The following is a 16,037-nucleotide window of genomic DNA, read 5'->3' as shown; positions in this document are numbered from 1 at the left end:
CTCAGACTGGCCAGTGATTGACTGAGCCACAGTTTTCTGCCCGGTAACAGGTGACGGATGAAACCAGTTTCTAAAGATTGTTGACAGCCAATGGAAGCCTTAGGAGGTGCAACGTAAATCCTATGTCACTGTAGTTTTTCAAGGGATTCAAAAGAAAAACTACATTTCTAATTTCTCCCACTTCCTGATTCAATTTTTCTCAGGTTTTTGCCTGCCATATGAGTTCTGTTATACTCACAGACACCATTCAAACAGTTTTAGAAACTTCAGAGTGTTTTCTATCCAAATCTACTAATAATATGCATATTCTATTTTCTGGGCCAGAGTAGTAACCTGTTGGGTAAATTGGGTACGGTTTTCATCCGGCCGTGAAAATACTGCCCCCTAGCCCCAAGAGGTTTTAAAGCCGGTACAGCCTCAGTGCTCACAGTAAAAATGCACTGGAAGTTGCAAAGAATTTTCATAAAGTTCAAATTTGCTCAGTGCTGGAAAAAATTTGAGGGAACATTGCTCATGACTATTTGTCAAAAGGGACCAAGTCTTCATTTCAATGCAGCTTGTTGGATTCTAGTGTTTTCCTTTAATGAAGCTTGTATTCAAAAGGTAATAAAAGTATCACCTTTTATTGTAAGATTAGATTTAGATTAGATTAGATTAAACTTTATTGTCATTGAACAAGTGCACTTAATAACATTTAAGTATGTTATTAAGTGGGATGTATAAATGTGCAATGAAGGCAAATGGCAAGTACAAATGGAAAGTCTAAATGTGCAACGAAGGCAAATTGAAAGTGCAAGGAGGCATGCAACTGAAATACAGGGATAGCAGCAATGAGGTTACCGAGGTAGACATGTACATGTACAACTGAATAATGTCCTTAATCAGACTTTGAAAAGCAATGTCAGAGTCCAATAGTACCGTGAAGAGTGCAAAGAGAGTAGTGCAACAAGGTCCCTGAGAGGCAGTACTAAGCGGTGGGCGGGTGGATATTGCTAGTGCCGTGTCACAGAGTTCAGCAGGGTTACAGTAGCTGGAAAGAAACTGTTCTTGAGCCTGCTAGTGCGGTAACGTAGAGACCTGTACCGCCTGCCTGATGGTAGGAGGGCAAACAGTTTGTGGCATGGATGTGAAGGGACCTGATGATGCCGCGCGCCCTACGCAGACACCGCTTGCAGGGAGCTGGGCACCGTGATGTGCTGGGCGGTTTTCACCACCCATTGCAGGGCCTCCCGGTCAGCCACGGAGCATCCGCCAAACCACACTGTGGCGCAGTTAGTCAGAATGCTCTCGACCGTGCAGCGGTAAAAGTTCATCAGCCTCCTCAGAAAGTACAGGCGCTACTGCGCCTTTTTGACCAGGGTTGAGGTATTGAGGGTCCAAGAGAGGTCATCGGAGATGTAGACACTCAGGAATTTGAAGCTGGGCACATGCTCCACCTCAGTGCCATCAATGAGAACTGGGGTGTGGCTGCAGCTTTTAGACTTCCTGTAATCCACAATAAGCTCCTTGGTTTTCTTTGCATTGAGGGCCAGGTTGTTGTCAGCGCACCATGCAGCCAGGTGCTTTACCTCCTCCCTGTAGGCTGACTCGTCATTGTCACTGATCAGGCCTACCACCGTGGTGCCTTGACGATGGTGTTGGAACCATGTGCAGGAATGCAGTCGTATTCTTCAATGTTGTCTTTCCTCCTACTCATCCGAAAACATATTTTAAATGTTTTTTAATTTTCTTCCTACTTTTAATGTATTCTTTCTTTGACATATTTCCTCCCTTATCTTCACCTTCCATTTTAATCAAAGGCAATTGCATTTAACCTAGATCATGTTGTGGACATTGAATCAATGACATTTCATTAGATCTCTACAGAGGATGTCAATTACATTTACATTTTAGTCATTTAGCAGATGCTCTTATCCAGAGCGACTTACAGTAGTGAATGCATACATTTCATACATATATTTGTTTTCTTCCCGTACTGGTCCCCCGTGGGAATCGTGCAAACACCATGCTCTACCAACTGAGCCACACGGGACGGGTCAATCAACTTAGTATGAGACTGACATTTCTTTTTTACTTCTTTTGTATGTTTCAATCACCCTGAAAAGACAGTAATTTCTTCATTCAAATAAAGAGATTGACATTAAAAACACAATTGTTTTGTTTATTTGTTTGTCTGTTTATTAATTGCTGCCAGTCATTTTCCAACAAGGTAATGTTAAATATAGCACCTTTGAAAAGTCTAAACATTAGAAAGCCATGTTAACCCCTATTCTTAACAGAGTACCATTTTCATCAACATGTGGATTATGTTTTGTCTCTGGTTACATTGTCATTAAAATAGTGTGATGTGTGTGTGTGTCTATTGTATGTAAGCAGCTCATGTAAACAAGGCACTGTCAGTTTGTCACACTGTGTATGTCTATACTGAGATTGTTTTGGTTAGTGGGATTCACACCATGACATATATAGGTTGTGCATGTTACTGTATGATCGTGCATTTTCATATAAAATGCAATAAATCTGTATATCAGCCCTGTATGAGAGAGAGAATAGGCAGGATGCACAGTGCACCTCCCCTCCAGATGGGGGCAGCATGGGCAATAGCCCCGTTGCACAGGTCAGTGTCACAGCAGTTGTTGTGGTAGGTAAAGTTCAGGCCTGCAGTATGTTTCTCCCCAGACAGATCACATTGGGAGGGAATGGCACAGCTCTTCTCATACAGGACCAGACGCAGGGAGCCTACAGATGGGAGAGAAGGGTAATACCAATAGTACTCAAAACACAGAATGAGTTTCGCACTACTAATAGTCAGTTAGCCCATACTTGGAGTTGGATCCATACAGTGCAGTATATTTTATTTCACTTCAGTACGTCTAGGCCTATTTGTCAGTGCACTGACTGAAATAGGGGCAAGAGATGACAGTGTAATTGCTAGACTGACAGGCATTGTGACGTATTACTGTCGTCCTAAGAGGCTAAAACAATTGGCCCACCAGGAGTCAGCGGATAGGCCACACCAGCTCTGCAGTTAGAAAGGTGTTAAACACAATACATTCAACCACTGCAAATTACTGCCCTCCACTGAATTATGTGGCAAAAACACTTTAATAACAAACACATTGTCTGTGTTTTCAGAGCAGTCCCTTTCCTCTTATCCTCAGAGGCACACAGAATCCTGTATCCCGCCCACTGAGCGCACGGCTATTTTCTTTAAATCATTTGATGGCATCACAGGAATTAGAGTGCTAACAACTGGCTTGATGAGAGATAGTGGTGACATTTGACATTTTTAGCTAGTCTTGAATACCTACTAGGAAGGCAAGTCTAGGCAGTTATAGTGGACCATAAAATATCTCCCACACTTAACTCTTCAACTTCAGTTGACACAAAACAATTGCAGTGCCACTCAAGTTTGTTATTCAATCCAACACACAATCACGGAACATAGGTTTTATTGTATTTGCCATTAACACAATATGTCATGCCACCTCCACCAGAAACCCAATACTGTCCCCAATGCCCACACACACACAGGCATGCAAGAATGTATATACACACACAAACACCCACAGTCTGCACTCACCTCGCGTCCCCACTGCAGTGCTAGCGAGGCAGCGCTGTCCAGCAGGACACTCCTGAGGGAACTTGAGGCAGTCCATGGGAGAGATGGCAGGAAACACACATGTGTAACAACACAGAGGTGCTAAGAAAGAAGGGGACCAAAATACATTAAGGTGATGTATCAATTGTAAGATATACATCATACTAATGGGGTTATAACACTAAAATTGTACTTAAGGCGGAGGGAAAAAAAGACAACTCAGCACAAGAGGTGTTGCTTTTCTTCTAAATCTTTTGGCTGACTAGCTAATGTATCGTTATTATCTCCTTATCTCCCCGATGTGGGTCGAATCTAAAAAAGACAATTGTCCTTGTTAAACAAAAACACTTTGTCATATTGAATTGAGTATTCCTAGGCATTATCCTCCTTTTCTTGCATACCTGCCAAAGGAAGACCGCACAGGAAAATAAGAAACAGTTGTGGATGAGACATCTTAGAAGTCCTAGAAGTTGATCCTTTGGCACTTTGGAAGATATTACAAACTCTTCTGTTGTTTTGGTCAACGCCCCTGCCTAATATCTTCAGCCTCTCTCTTCTCTCAACTCCACTAGCAGTTAATAGGGAGCGTGTCCCATTCAATCCCAAATAGAATTTCTCTTTCCTTCCTTCCAAGTCAGCATCAAATCCATCCAACTCTCAGTCTTTCTCTCCCAGTCAACTACACGTATTTTCCTACTGTATTATTTCCCTCTCTGATAATGCAATAAGTGACCAGATGTCATTTGCATTGTCCTCAAATGGTCAGTTGTAAATTCCCTCAATCTACCTCCCCATGTCTGGTCCTCTTTATTTCTGACCAACCAGACACATTGGGAGTCAAGGTCACCACCCAAAACTCTCCTAATTGAATTTGGATGGTAACCGTGTGATGCTAACACACGCTCCCAGTATAATTGGTCAAAATCTGTCTAAAAGGGGGATTTACAGAGGTCCTTCATTTAAGAAAACAACTAAATGTGGTGGTGATTTAGATTGTACTGAATCAAAAATAGCAAGGGAAGTTATACATCATGTCCATAATGAAGTCTACACCCACAGATGTGGATACAGAAGGCACAGTAAAAAGAGTGGAGGGGATGCACTGTATATGTAACCTACGGTATAACATTATGCATTTTACACAAGAGTATTTCTTGCTGAGAAGCTTTTGCATTCAATTTATGCATTCAGTTTATGCATGAGATAATAAAGAGAGAGAGGGAGGGAGACAGGGAATGACTAAGAAAGAAAAAGAGTAAGAGACAGACAGACCGACTGAGAGAGAGAGAAAGTAACTGCATTATCCATAACTCCCTAATGAGTGCCGTGAGGTGAGCAGGGAGGATAGTCAAGTGACAGGAGTCTTGTGATAGGGGCGGGCTAAGGCCGGATAAATTGTTTACCAGTCATTGAACACACCATGTACAGCCAGCCTCCCTGAAACCCACTCCACTGTGGATAGATATTAGATAGGCTAGGGTCACGTTCATTAAGCAAAAAATGGAAGAAAACAGTGTGAAACAGGTAGGTATCTACATGAACTTGTCCAATAAGAACTGCTTGTTTTTTAGTTTTCTGTTGGAAAATGCTTTGCTATCGGAAGGGAGGTTACGGGGTTTAACTAGTTGGCTCATGCTAGTGCTGATGCTTAGAATACAGATCCTCCTCCACTGTATTTCAACGGGATGTTTTGTGAGGGCTGGAGTTGGGCTGACAGATGGTGTTCTTCGTTAATCCTGTCTATGTCCTCTGTGTGTATGTCTCTATTGCTCTCTGTCTTTGTGTGTCTCTATCCCTGTCTCTCTCTCTTTCTTGTCATCAAATTAACATGCAAGCAATTTTTTTTCCCTTCTGACTCCCAATCAAATTTGCAGTTGACTGTTTTGACTTCAGTAAAATATGCCAGTGGCTAGACGAACATTGCACTGTCCTGTCTGCAGGTCACACTCCATCTGTCACTAGCGGGTCTGTTTGAGTGTGTTTACCATTTAACCAGAGATGATTATCTCAAATTTGAGCCTGAGTCATGTTTATCAATCTGAGGCCTTACCTCGGAAGTGTGATAAGCCACTAGCGTTGATAATAAATTAGAAACCTGTTCTTAATTCTCCAAGACAAATACACATGTTGACAGACTATGTTGTGTAACTCCATCATATCTTTCTCTTGGACCCACTGCACGGTTAAATATATGACCAATATTGCAGAAAAGACAGGATGATTTTTCGCAGACAAAGACTAGACTGCAACAAGACACACACACAAAGACACAAAGTCGAATAGTCAAACGTATTGCGTCTATAAAAAAACTCTGAAAGCGTGCGAAGTAATAATGTGACTATATACAATTTAAGATTGCGAATTGATATAACTGTTGACGTTTTTATATGTAGAATGGGCGGATACAAATTTGGCGAGGGAGCGGGGGTGTGGCACACTTGGAAACAATGAATCAGGGAGAAAATATGAATCCGGTGCCATAATCTCTCCGGAAACCACTTAAAATCAATCTGTGTTCTGCATCGAACGAGTTTACGTTACAGCAACATTTCAACTGGTTTGGGCAACATTTTTATGAGGAGATTAGCTGTCAAACTTACTTTCTTAAAGTGACAGAAGTCAGAATCATTTGCGAGTTGAACTCTGGTTGATGAATTCTACTCGATCTGCACTTTCATACAAGGTAAGAAGCAAATCTATCGTGATAATATCCTACTTTTCTCCTTGAGCGGAGGGAATTAAGAGGGGTGGGGGAGGGGATGAAGGGGTGAACAGGGGGCCTGGGTAAAACGGGTTAAAGGGAAATATAGAAGAGAAGAAAATAACGGGATAGGTTTGGAAATTGAAAGAAAAAGCTGGGAAAATAGGCATACGATAATAGACATGACCAGGGGGAAATAACTGAATTTGATTAACCTCCTGTAAAAGCAATAATAAAGTAGGCATACATTTTAACATTGCACAGGGCGTGATGAGCTCTTGCAGCCAAAAATGTCAGATGGTTTTCGTGTAACTTGTTTGGCTACTCTGCAGATGGCTGGCACGGGATGATAAAAAGCCATAACAAAGTGAAATGCATTTGAGAAATAGTCCTAAATCTAGTTGTATTCATTTGATTGAGGTTTAGGTAGGTTATATTCCTAAAAATCATTATAGAGAGACATCACTTTTAGTTTGTTATTGTCTGATAATTACTCAAATTCTGCCGTGAATGGCTATTTTCTATGATTTATCCAGAATACACTAAATGTAGGTAGCATCTGAACATATAGAGGCACATAGGTGCAACACTTGTTGCGTCAAAATGTTAGAGGGGTCAACCTGAAATTGCTCGACATTCTGGTTTAGTAAACTCGTCTGCCTAGCAGGGGGAGAGGGAGCAGTCATTTAAGCAACTATAATATTGACGCTGGGATTCACAACAGGATGAAAATAAAGCAGTGAGTGTCTCTAAACTGTAGCCAACGAGCTGATTGATTTGCCATTGCAAGACCATTGTAGGATGTTGGGCTCAAATAATCTGCTCTTGAACAATGCAGCTCTTGTCAGCATTCTCCAGTCCACTTTGTTATCTGTATTAATTCTGGGTCAATTTGACATAAAAATAGCGTCTCTATGAAATGAGTTGGAGAAGTTAGATTACAACTGATTACATGATTTAGAGCAACTAAATAATTATTCAATCAAGTATTCAATAGCAAATGGTGGACACTGAACACTTGAGATTATGCTGTTTTTTTTTTTTCATGCCAACTGTCCAATGCCAGCAGCACCACAAAACAGACCATTGTCTCTCTGAGGAAAATATTTTATGTTCCAGACAGAATGGGTAGCCTACTATATGTCCTACAGTTGAAGAGGGTGAGATTCTGCAGTAGAGCAGACACAAGTGATCACAGGAACTTTCATCTAATGAGTCACTGAGCATGTACAAACATGCTTTAGCCTTCTCATCAAAGCCCTAAAGAATTTGTCTCCCTTGTTTCTTTCAGACTGAAACTAATATTTACCTCCCTGGAACTTTGCAGTTGGTATTGGAGTGGCTACTCACTGAAGTGGAAGAACAGGGATGAAGACTTTCTCCTGTGTGTTTTCCTGCCTGGATGACAGACTCCCCATAGAGTTGCTGATTCGCTCCATCACATCCCTTTAGTGTCCAGCTGGTCTTGCCATCACACCTCGCAGCTCCTCAAACAGTTGGGAACACACTGACAACAATTGTCACCCACTCATCTAGTGGTAAACACACTTTCACTGTTCTGCCTTGTAGTGGCAGAACACCAATACTAGCCCAAAGCCAGGGTACTCCCACGCCTTCACACACACACCCTCTCTTTCTCACACACACATCATGGCGAGCGTGTTGCCGTACGGCTGCTTCACCCACGCCGTGGTGCGGGGCATCCCAGAGACCTTTGGGAAGGTCGATAATGAGGAAACCGACAAGGTCGAAAGTGGGGAAACCACGACGGACCTGGCCAAGGCACAGCGACAGTTTGGGATGCTGACTGGTGCGCTGAGACAGAAGGTGGGGCTGCAGCTCATCGAGATCCCTGCAGACCCGGAGCTACCAGAGAGCTGGAGGATAGAGGATGTAGCTGTGATACAGGGAGACACGGCACTCATCACCAGGCCTTTCAAACTGCAGAGACGCAGAGAGGTAAACACTGACCACAACTGAGAGAAAGTCTTCTCTGTATCGCTGACTTTTTTTAACCTAAATGAACGAGATTTGTGTGTTGTGAATCATTCCATTAAACGTGTTGTAGTTCTGTCTCAATTATTGATTTATATTGTTATTTGTTTTAATTATAGATTAATGTTACAGTAGTCAGTTTGACCTCTCCTCTCTTTCTCTCCCTCCCTGTCCCTTTCTCCTCTCTTCCTCAGGCTGAAGCGGTGAGGAGGGTGATGTCGGAGCTGAACCTGACAGTGGTGGAGATGGGGGCAGAGGAGGGGGGCTCCGCAGGGGCCACGCTGGAGGGCAGCGACGTGCTCTTCACCGGCAGGGAGTTCTTTGTGGGCATCTCCTCCCACACCAACCACAGAGGAGCTGAGGTTCTGGCTGACACTTTCAGAGTGAGTACAGCTTGATTCCTCTCTCAAACCAAATGCGAGGACAAGATCCAAAGACCCTCCAACCTTCTCCTCCGATGTGTTCTGAGGAGGCAAGCAAAGATGACATAAAGAATCAAGGAAAGACGAATTGGGACAGAGTCCATGTGTTGCAGCAGAGATGAGCAGGTGGCCGTTGTTCTATTATATTATGAGATTCATGGCTCAAAGACAAATGATGGAAGAGCAAGCTATGTCCCATTGGTCAGGGGTGGTGATCATACCAGGAAGCCCCTTGAGATTTGACATGGTCCACAGTAGTGCCATTAGTATTGATGGCTTCCTCTTGCTAAGTGCATTTATGGCAGTTATGTGTGTGTATATCTGTCCACATGTGAGGTCACTTGTGTGAGGGTAGAAAGAGACGGATGGGAAAGTATGAATGTACAAAGAAAATGCATACTTCTTAATTCTCTAGACAAAATGACATTCACAGTCAGGTCTGTTTATTTTAATGGACTTATAATGGTAGTTAATACCATAGCCTGTTGGATTTAGATATTCAATATCACTCAGGGTGTGGCATGCAAACTATACCATTGTGTTTGGGGCGTTGTTTGTGTCTGCCGTCTGTCTGCTTTCCTGGTGTTGCTTTACATGCAATATTTACACAGTATTTATCTAATCTATCTGATGAATGACTTGATGTCCAAGTACATGATCATATTAAAAAGTAATTCAAAGATAAATCATTTTCTTTGGGTCCCAATAAGAATAATATTTTAGAATGTACAACATTTTATAGGCCACTTAATGTTCTTAGCATCTCTGTCCTCGTTTTAGGACTTTACTGTGTCCACGGTGCCAGTGTGTGGCGGAACTCGTCTAAAGGACATATGCTCTATGGGTGGTCCTGATACTATCATCATCAGCAACAGTGATGGGGCCAAGAAGACCCTCCGGGTGAGTGAATGTGTGTCCGAGAGAAAGATGGTGAACTAATTATACTGTAGCTCTCTATCCATGTACTGTTGAAGTCGGAAGATTACACACACACTTAGGTTGAAGTCATTAAAACTCATTTTTCAACCACTCCACAAATTTCTTGTTAACAAACTATAGTTTTTGCAAGTCGGTTAGGACATCTACTTTGTGCATGACACAAGTAATCTTTCCAACAATTGTTTAGACAGATTATTTCACTTATAATTCACTATCACAATTCCAGTGGGTCAGAAGTTTACATACACTAACAGGCTGACTAAACCACTCGCGTTGCATAAATTTAGAAATCTATATTATTCAATTATTGCAGCCACACAGCTTGCGCGCCAACGAGTGTCTGCGTTGCCAAGGGCTAAAATGGAAATCAGTTCTATTTGTGACGCAGATCGCGCTACAAGTCCTGCCTCTCATTGGTTTATAGAAGCAGGTACCCACGTGCCATCTCATTGGTTATACCCACATGGGTGACTGAAAGACGAAATGGGTCAGTGGCGGTAATGCACCTAATTTAGAAAGTTGCCAATCGCAATATAAAGTCAAGTGAAGGAAAAAGCCTAGAAGGAGGAGAGATGACTAGAAACGATTCAGTTGACTGTTTTATGTGTGGATTAATTCTCGGACTAGAGGACCTTGTGCATTTCAGGTAAAATAACAACTCAATGTTTATGTCCCAGGACAAATTAGCTAGCAACAGCAAGCTAGCTAAATAGGACAAATTAGCTAGCTAGCTAAATTGCCATAAATCTTTAATGCTTTTCGACCTGTCCCCAAATTAATGTCATTGTTTCAGAGTTTGTTTTGATATTTTAACTTGCGTTTGGTGTGGGGGGACAAAATACATTTATGCACGATGGCGCACACGCGCAGCCATTTTGGGTTCCGTGTAAGTTGACTGTGCCTTTAAACAGCTTGGAAACTTCCAGAAAATGACATCATGGCTTTAGAAGCTTCTGATAGGCTAATTGACATCATTTGAGTCAATTGGAGGTATACCTATGGATGTATTTCAAGGCCTACCTTCAAACTCAGTGCCTCTTTGCGTGACATCATGGGAAAATCAAAAGAAATCAGCCAAGACCTCAGGATAAAAAATTGTAGACCTCCACAAGTCTGGTTCATCATTGGGAGCAGTTTCCTAACACCTGAAGGTACCACGTTCATCTGTACAAACAATAGTACGCAAGTATAAACACCATGGGACCACGTTGCCGTCATACCACTCAGGAAGGAGACACATTCTGTCTCCTAGAGATGAATGTACTTTGGGGAGAAAAGTGCAAATCGATCCCAGAACAACAGCAAAGGACCTTGTGAAGATGCTGGAGAAAACAGGTACAAAAGTATCTATATCCACAGGAAAACGAGTTCTATATTGACATAACCTGAATGGCCGCTCAGCAAGGAAGAAGCCACTCCTCCAAAACCACCATAAAAAAGCCAGGCTACGGTTTGCAACTGCACATGGGGTAAAAGATTGTACTTTTTGGAGAAATGTCCTCTGGTCTGATGAAACTAAAATATAATTTTTGGCCATAATGACCATCGTTATGGTTGGAGGAAAAAGGGGGATGCTTGTAAGCCGAAGAACACCATCCCAACCGTGAAGCACAGGGGTGGCAGCATCATGTTGTGGGGGTGCTTTGCTGCAGGAGGGACTGGTCCACTTCACAAAATATACTGCTCAAAAAAAGAAAGGGAACACTTAAACAACACATCCTAGATCTGAATGAAAGAAATAATCTTATTAAATACTTTTTTCTTTACATAGTTGAATGTGCTGACAACAAAATCACACACAAATAATCAATGGAAATCCAATTTATCAACCCATGGAGGTCTGGATTTGGAATCGCACTCAAAATTAAAGTGGAAAACCACTCTACAGGCTGATCCAACTTTGATGTAATGTCCTTAAAACAAGTCAAAATGAGGCTCAGTAGTGTGTGTGGCCTCCACGTGCCTGTATGACCTCCCTACAACACCTGGGCATGCTCCTGATGAGGTGGCGGATGGTCTCCTGAGGGATCTCCTCCCAGACCTGGACTAAAGCATCCGCCAACTCCTGGACAGTCTGTGGTGCAACGTGGCATTGGTGGATGGAGCAAGACATGATGTGCTCAATTGGATTCAGGTCTGGGCCAGTCCATAGCATCAATGCCTTCCTCTTGCAGTAACTGCTGACACACTCCAGCCACATGAGGTCTAGCATTGTCTTGCATTAGGAGGAACCCAGGGCCAACCGCACCAGCATATGGTCTCAAGGGGTCTGAGGATCTCATCTCGGTACCTAATGGCAGTCAGGCTACCTCTGGCGAGCACATGGAGGGCTGTGCGGCCCCCCAAAGAAATGCCACCCCACACCATGACGGACCCACCGCCAAACCGGTCATGCTGGAGGATGTTGCAGGCAGCAGAACGTTCTCCATGGCGTCTCCAGACTCTGTCACGTGCTCAGTGTGAACCTGCTTTCATTTGTGAAGAGCACAGGGCGCCAGTGGCGAATTTGCCAATCTTGGTGTTCTCTGGCAAATGTCAAACGTCCTGCACGGTGTTGGGCTGTAAGCACAACCCCCACCTGTGGACGTCGGGCCCTCATACCATCCTCATGGAGTCTGTTTCTGACCGTTTGAGCAGACACATGCACATTTGTGGCCTGCTGGAGGTCATTTTGCAGGGCTCTGGCAGTGCTTCTCCTGCTCCTCCTTGCACAAAGGCGGAGGTAGCGGTCCTGCTGCTGGGTAGTTGCCCTCCTACGGCCTCCTCCACGTCTCCTGATGTACTGGCCTGTCTCCTGGTAGCGCCTCCATGCTCTGGACACTACGCTGACAGACACAGCAAACCTTCTTGCCTCAGCTCGCATTGATGTGCCATCCTGGATGAGCTGCACTACCTGAGCCACTTGTGTGGGTTGTAGACTCCGTCTCATGCTACCACGAGTGAAAGCACCGCCAGCATTCAAAAGTGACCAAAACATCAGCCAGGAAGCATAAGGAACTGAGAAGTGGTCTGTGGTCCCCACCTGCAGAACCACTCCTTTATTGGGGGTGTCTTGCTAATTGCCTATAATTTCCACCTGTTGTCTACTCCATTTGCACAACAGCATGTGAAATGTATTGTCAATCAGTGTTGCTTCCTAAGTGGACAGTTTGATTTCACAGAAGTGTGATTGACTTGGAGTTACATTGTGTTGTTTAAGTGTTCCCTTTTTTTTTGGAGCAATGTAGATGGCATCATGAGGTAGGAAAATGATGTGGATATATTGTAGCAACATCTCAAGACATCAGTTAGGAAGATAAAGCTTGGTCGCAAATGGGTCTTCCAAATGGATAATGACCCCAAGCATACTTCCAAAGTTGTGGAAAAATGGCTTAAGGACAACAAAATCAAGGTATTGGTGTGGCCATCACAAAGCCCTGACCTCAATCCTAGAGACAATTTGTGGGCAGAGCTGAAAAAGCTTGTGCGAGCAAGGAGGCCTACAAACCTGACTCAGTTACACCAGCTCTGTCAGGAGGAATGGGCCAAAATTCACCCAACTTATTGTGGGAAGCTTGTGGAAGGCTACCCAAAACGTTTGACCTAAGTTAAACAATTTAAAGGGAATGCTACTAAATACTGAGTATGTAAACTTCTGACCCACTGGGAATGTGATGGAAAAATAAAAGCTGAAATAAATAATTCTCTACTATTATTCTGACATTTCACATTCTTAAAATAAAGGGGTTATCCAAACTGACCTAGAACAGGGAATTTTTACAAGGATTAAATGTCAGGAATTGTGAAACTGAGTTTAAATGTAGTTGGCTAAGGTGTATGTAAACTTCTGACTTCAACTGCACATTCTGCTTGCCACAAACTGCCATTCAGACATGCAAAGTGATCGACTGAAAATTCTCCAGCCCAGTATTTGTCACTGCTCAGATGAATAATATAAAATAATGCAAGCTTTGTTGGGCTGTTTAAAGTGTCATTGTGTTGTTTAGAGCCCTATTAGCCCACATTACCCAAGTGTATGTGATCCATTTGGTCCCCATCCGGAGATGATTAGCTCTTGCCCAGTTCAGCTTCCCTGTGGGCTACTCAAATGTGAACAGATCCTGGCCGCTGCTGTCATGCTAATTTTGTTAGCACTGCCTCTGTTTGTGTAGATGATGGAGCAGCTGACTGATCACCACTACGAAGTGCTCACGGTCCCGGAGGGCGCAGCAGCTAACTGTGTCTATGTCAGGGGCCCCTCCAAAGTGGACTACCTGCTTCACCCGCCCACTGAGGAGTGTCCTGACAGTGTCCCTGTGAGTGAACAGCTGTCTTTAGGCTACTTTTACTAAGCTATACTTTTTTATATCCACCGTATTGTGTCTTTGGCATATAAAAGAGAAACAATTTTATTTTCAATACAAAGTCCCCCTCCACTCAATCCCAAATGGCATTAATTTTCCACCCTGCTGCAATACACAATGAAATAATCACATGAAGTGCATGGTAGAACAAGGAAAGAAAGATGAACAGCAGGCTAAACACAAAAGCTTGTCAACCAGCTGTCGAGGACATCGGCTAAAGCTTCTCCCCGTGAATGTAATAAAACGGTATTCTCTTCCCCCCCACAGGCCTTCCAGAAGCTGACAGATTACACCCTCCTCCCTACAGCATGCAGCGAGGCCTCCAAGCTCGGAGGGTATCTGTCTTCATTCTGCCTACTTATCAATAGGAAGCCATACTTCTGAAATCCCTGCCCTCCCATAGTAAACACATAGACCTTCATTGGCTATAGGAAAATACAAATGTGAACATAAAGAAAATGGCCAACTGTTGGGCCAGGGGCTAAAAGGAAAAAGTCTAAACTGTATCCTTGGGACATCCCAACTCTGACGTCACCCCATTGAAGTTAACATTTTAAAACTGTTACGGTAAGGGTTAAGGTTAGAGGTATGGTTAAGGTTAGGTAATTTGTATGGTTTAGGGTTAAGTTTAGGGTAGGGATGTCTCAAGGATCCCGGATAGCACTCACTGGGGCTAAAGAGGGTTCAATGTGCATATTCTGCACAACTGCTCCCCCTTCTGTGGAAAGAGTGCAGTGTGGCTTGAGGAACTTTAATAGGTTCTAGATTTGAAATGTAGGCGTACTGTATACGGGCCCGGTGCTACAGAGGTGCTCTCTGGAGACAAACATGGCCACCTCAGTTTTATGTCCCTATATTATATAACAAGACTTGCTGCGATTATCCAAAATGTCTGATCCATCCTCCGAACCACACTCTCTGCGCTCAGAGTAAGTAGGCTGTTACGCTGCGGCCATATAAATATAATCCATAGAAGGGACTTGCCACCGCTAACCCTGGCAATTTGACTGGTAAACACATGGGTACACTCGCAGTGGCTGCCAGTCCTGACTTAAATGGGCACGTCCGTTGTATAGATTCTATGGTTGTATAGGCCTTTTGCAAATTTCGAAATGCAGAAATAGAATCGCGGGAATTTTTTGGGGGGGAAAGTAAATGCCCAGTGGCGACCTGTCATTCAGGGCAGGTGGGGCAGAGCACTTTTTTGTTGCCTGTTTTGCATGTTATCAGTTTGAAAACAATGTAAAAAAAATAATAATAAAAAAAAATGTATTGAGTTAATAAAGCTGCATATGAACATGGCCTCTTTTTTGCTTTCTTGAGTAAGGCAGTTCCGAAATGCTGGTGTTTCAGCCTAGCTCAGTGCTTTCTGTGGTGGAGGGATAGCCCTTGGAAAATACAGAGTGTAGGGGTTGGTAATCTTCTCTAGTTGTGCTGTGATAGGTTCAGTGTTCTGTCACTCATGGGGACACTGTAAAATCTACAGGGAGAGCTAGAAAGTTCAAGCCCTCTTGGGTGCTGCTATAGATTTACATTAGAAGTGCCCATTAGAAGCGTCAAGGTCATTGGCCACCGATAAAATGACATCAAATCACGTTATATCTACCGTAGCTTTGATTGGACTGATCATGTCAACATCATACTTTCAAAATCTTGGCTAGCAAGTTAGACAAGCAGTCATCATCATGAAACACGTCGACAATCTACTGGCAAATCCTTGAAAAGGATGAAGAGAAATTTATAGATAAAACGTATCGGTGCTCATCAGCCATTGGACTTAAACATTACACAAGTTGGAAATCGAAAATTCAACATTGAGTGGTTTGGAAGGAATCAGTAGCTAAATGCAAGGTGTTGCAAAGCAATCACTATTTTGCTTCCCCTGCCTGCTATTTGGTTGAGAGGGTGTGTGTGTGTGTGGTCTGGGTTTAAGGGTCTCTTTACCAAGCTTAAAAGGAGACATTCACATGCAACACCATGGGCCAGAAAAGGTTGAATACATTGGCTATGCTGTCAATATAGCATGACTTCTGCTG

At 43.2% G+C, this 16,037-nt stretch overlaps 2 protein-coding genes across 3 annotated transcripts; one reads left to right on the top strand and one right to left on the bottom strand.

The window, feature by feature from the left end:
- Nucleotides 1-2,140: 2,140 nt before the first annotated feature.
- Nucleotides 2,141-4,429, bottom strand: LOC106588212 (ly-6/neurotoxin-like protein 1). The gene is made up of 3 exons (XM_014176983.2): nt 4,003-4,429; nt 3,584-3,703; nt 2,141-2,739 (listed from the first exon to the last, which is right to left on the bottom strand). The coding sequence occupies exons 1-3, from the start codon at nt 4,052-4,054 to the stop codon at nt 2,528-2,530; spliced, it is 384 nt and encodes a 127-aa protein (XP_014032458.2). The 5' UTR covers nt 4,055-4,429; the 3' UTR covers nt 2,141-2,527.
- Nucleotides 4,430-5,998: 1,569 nt separating this feature from the next.
- Nucleotides 5,999-15,298, top strand: ddah2 (dimethylarginine dimethylaminohydrolase 2). Of its 2 annotated transcripts, none has more exons than XM_014176818.2 (6): nt 5,999-6,284; nt 7,630-8,261; nt 8,492-8,680; nt 9,500-9,619; nt 13,810-13,953; nt 14,269-15,298. In XM_014176818.2, the coding sequence occupies exons 2-6, from the start codon at nt 7,953-7,955 to the stop codon at nt 14,383-14,385; spliced, it is 879 nt and encodes a 292-aa protein (XP_014032293.1). In that variant the 5' UTR covers nt 5,999-6,284; nt 7,630-7,952; the 3' UTR covers nt 14,386-15,298.
- The last annotated feature ends 739 nt before the right edge of the window (nt 15,299-16,037 follow it).

This window comes from Salmo salar, chromosome ssa27 (assembly GCF_905237065.1).
Source record: "Salmo salar chromosome ssa27, Ssal_v3.1, whole genome shotgun sequence".
Classification (NCBI taxonomy): domain Eukaryota; kingdom Metazoa; phylum Chordata; class Actinopteri; order Salmoniformes; family Salmonidae; genus Salmo; species Salmo salar.
This window is presented reverse-complemented; position numbering and strand designations above follow the sequence as displayed.

Bases quoted from the DNA above. Each gene is read 5' to 3' on its own strand.
- LOC106588212 (XM_014176983.2), bottom strand. From the start codon at position 4,054: ATGTCTCATCCACAACTGTTTCTTATTTTCCTGTGCGGTCTTCCTTTG. The intron at 3,704-4,002 runs GTATGCAAGAAA...CTTCTTTCTTAG, and splicing joins GTGCGGTCTTCCTTTGGCAG to CACCTCTGTGTTGTTACACA. The intron at 2,740-3,583 runs GTGAGTGCAGAC...TCCCATCTGTAG, and splicing joins CACTGCAGTGGGGACGCGAG to GCTCCCTGCGTCTGGTCCTG.
- ddah2 (XM_014176818.2), top strand. From the start codon at position 7,953: ATGGCGAGCGTGTTGCCGTACGGCTGCTTCACCCACGCCGTGGTGCGG. The intron at 8,681-9,499 runs GTGAGTACAGCT...TCCTCGTTTTAG, and splicing joins TTCTGGCTGACACTTTCAGA to GACTTTACTGTGTCCACGGT. The intron at 13,954-14,268 runs GTGAGTGAACAG...TCCCCCCCACAG, and splicing joins AGTGTCCTGACAGTGTCCCT to GCCTTCCAGAAGCTGACAGA.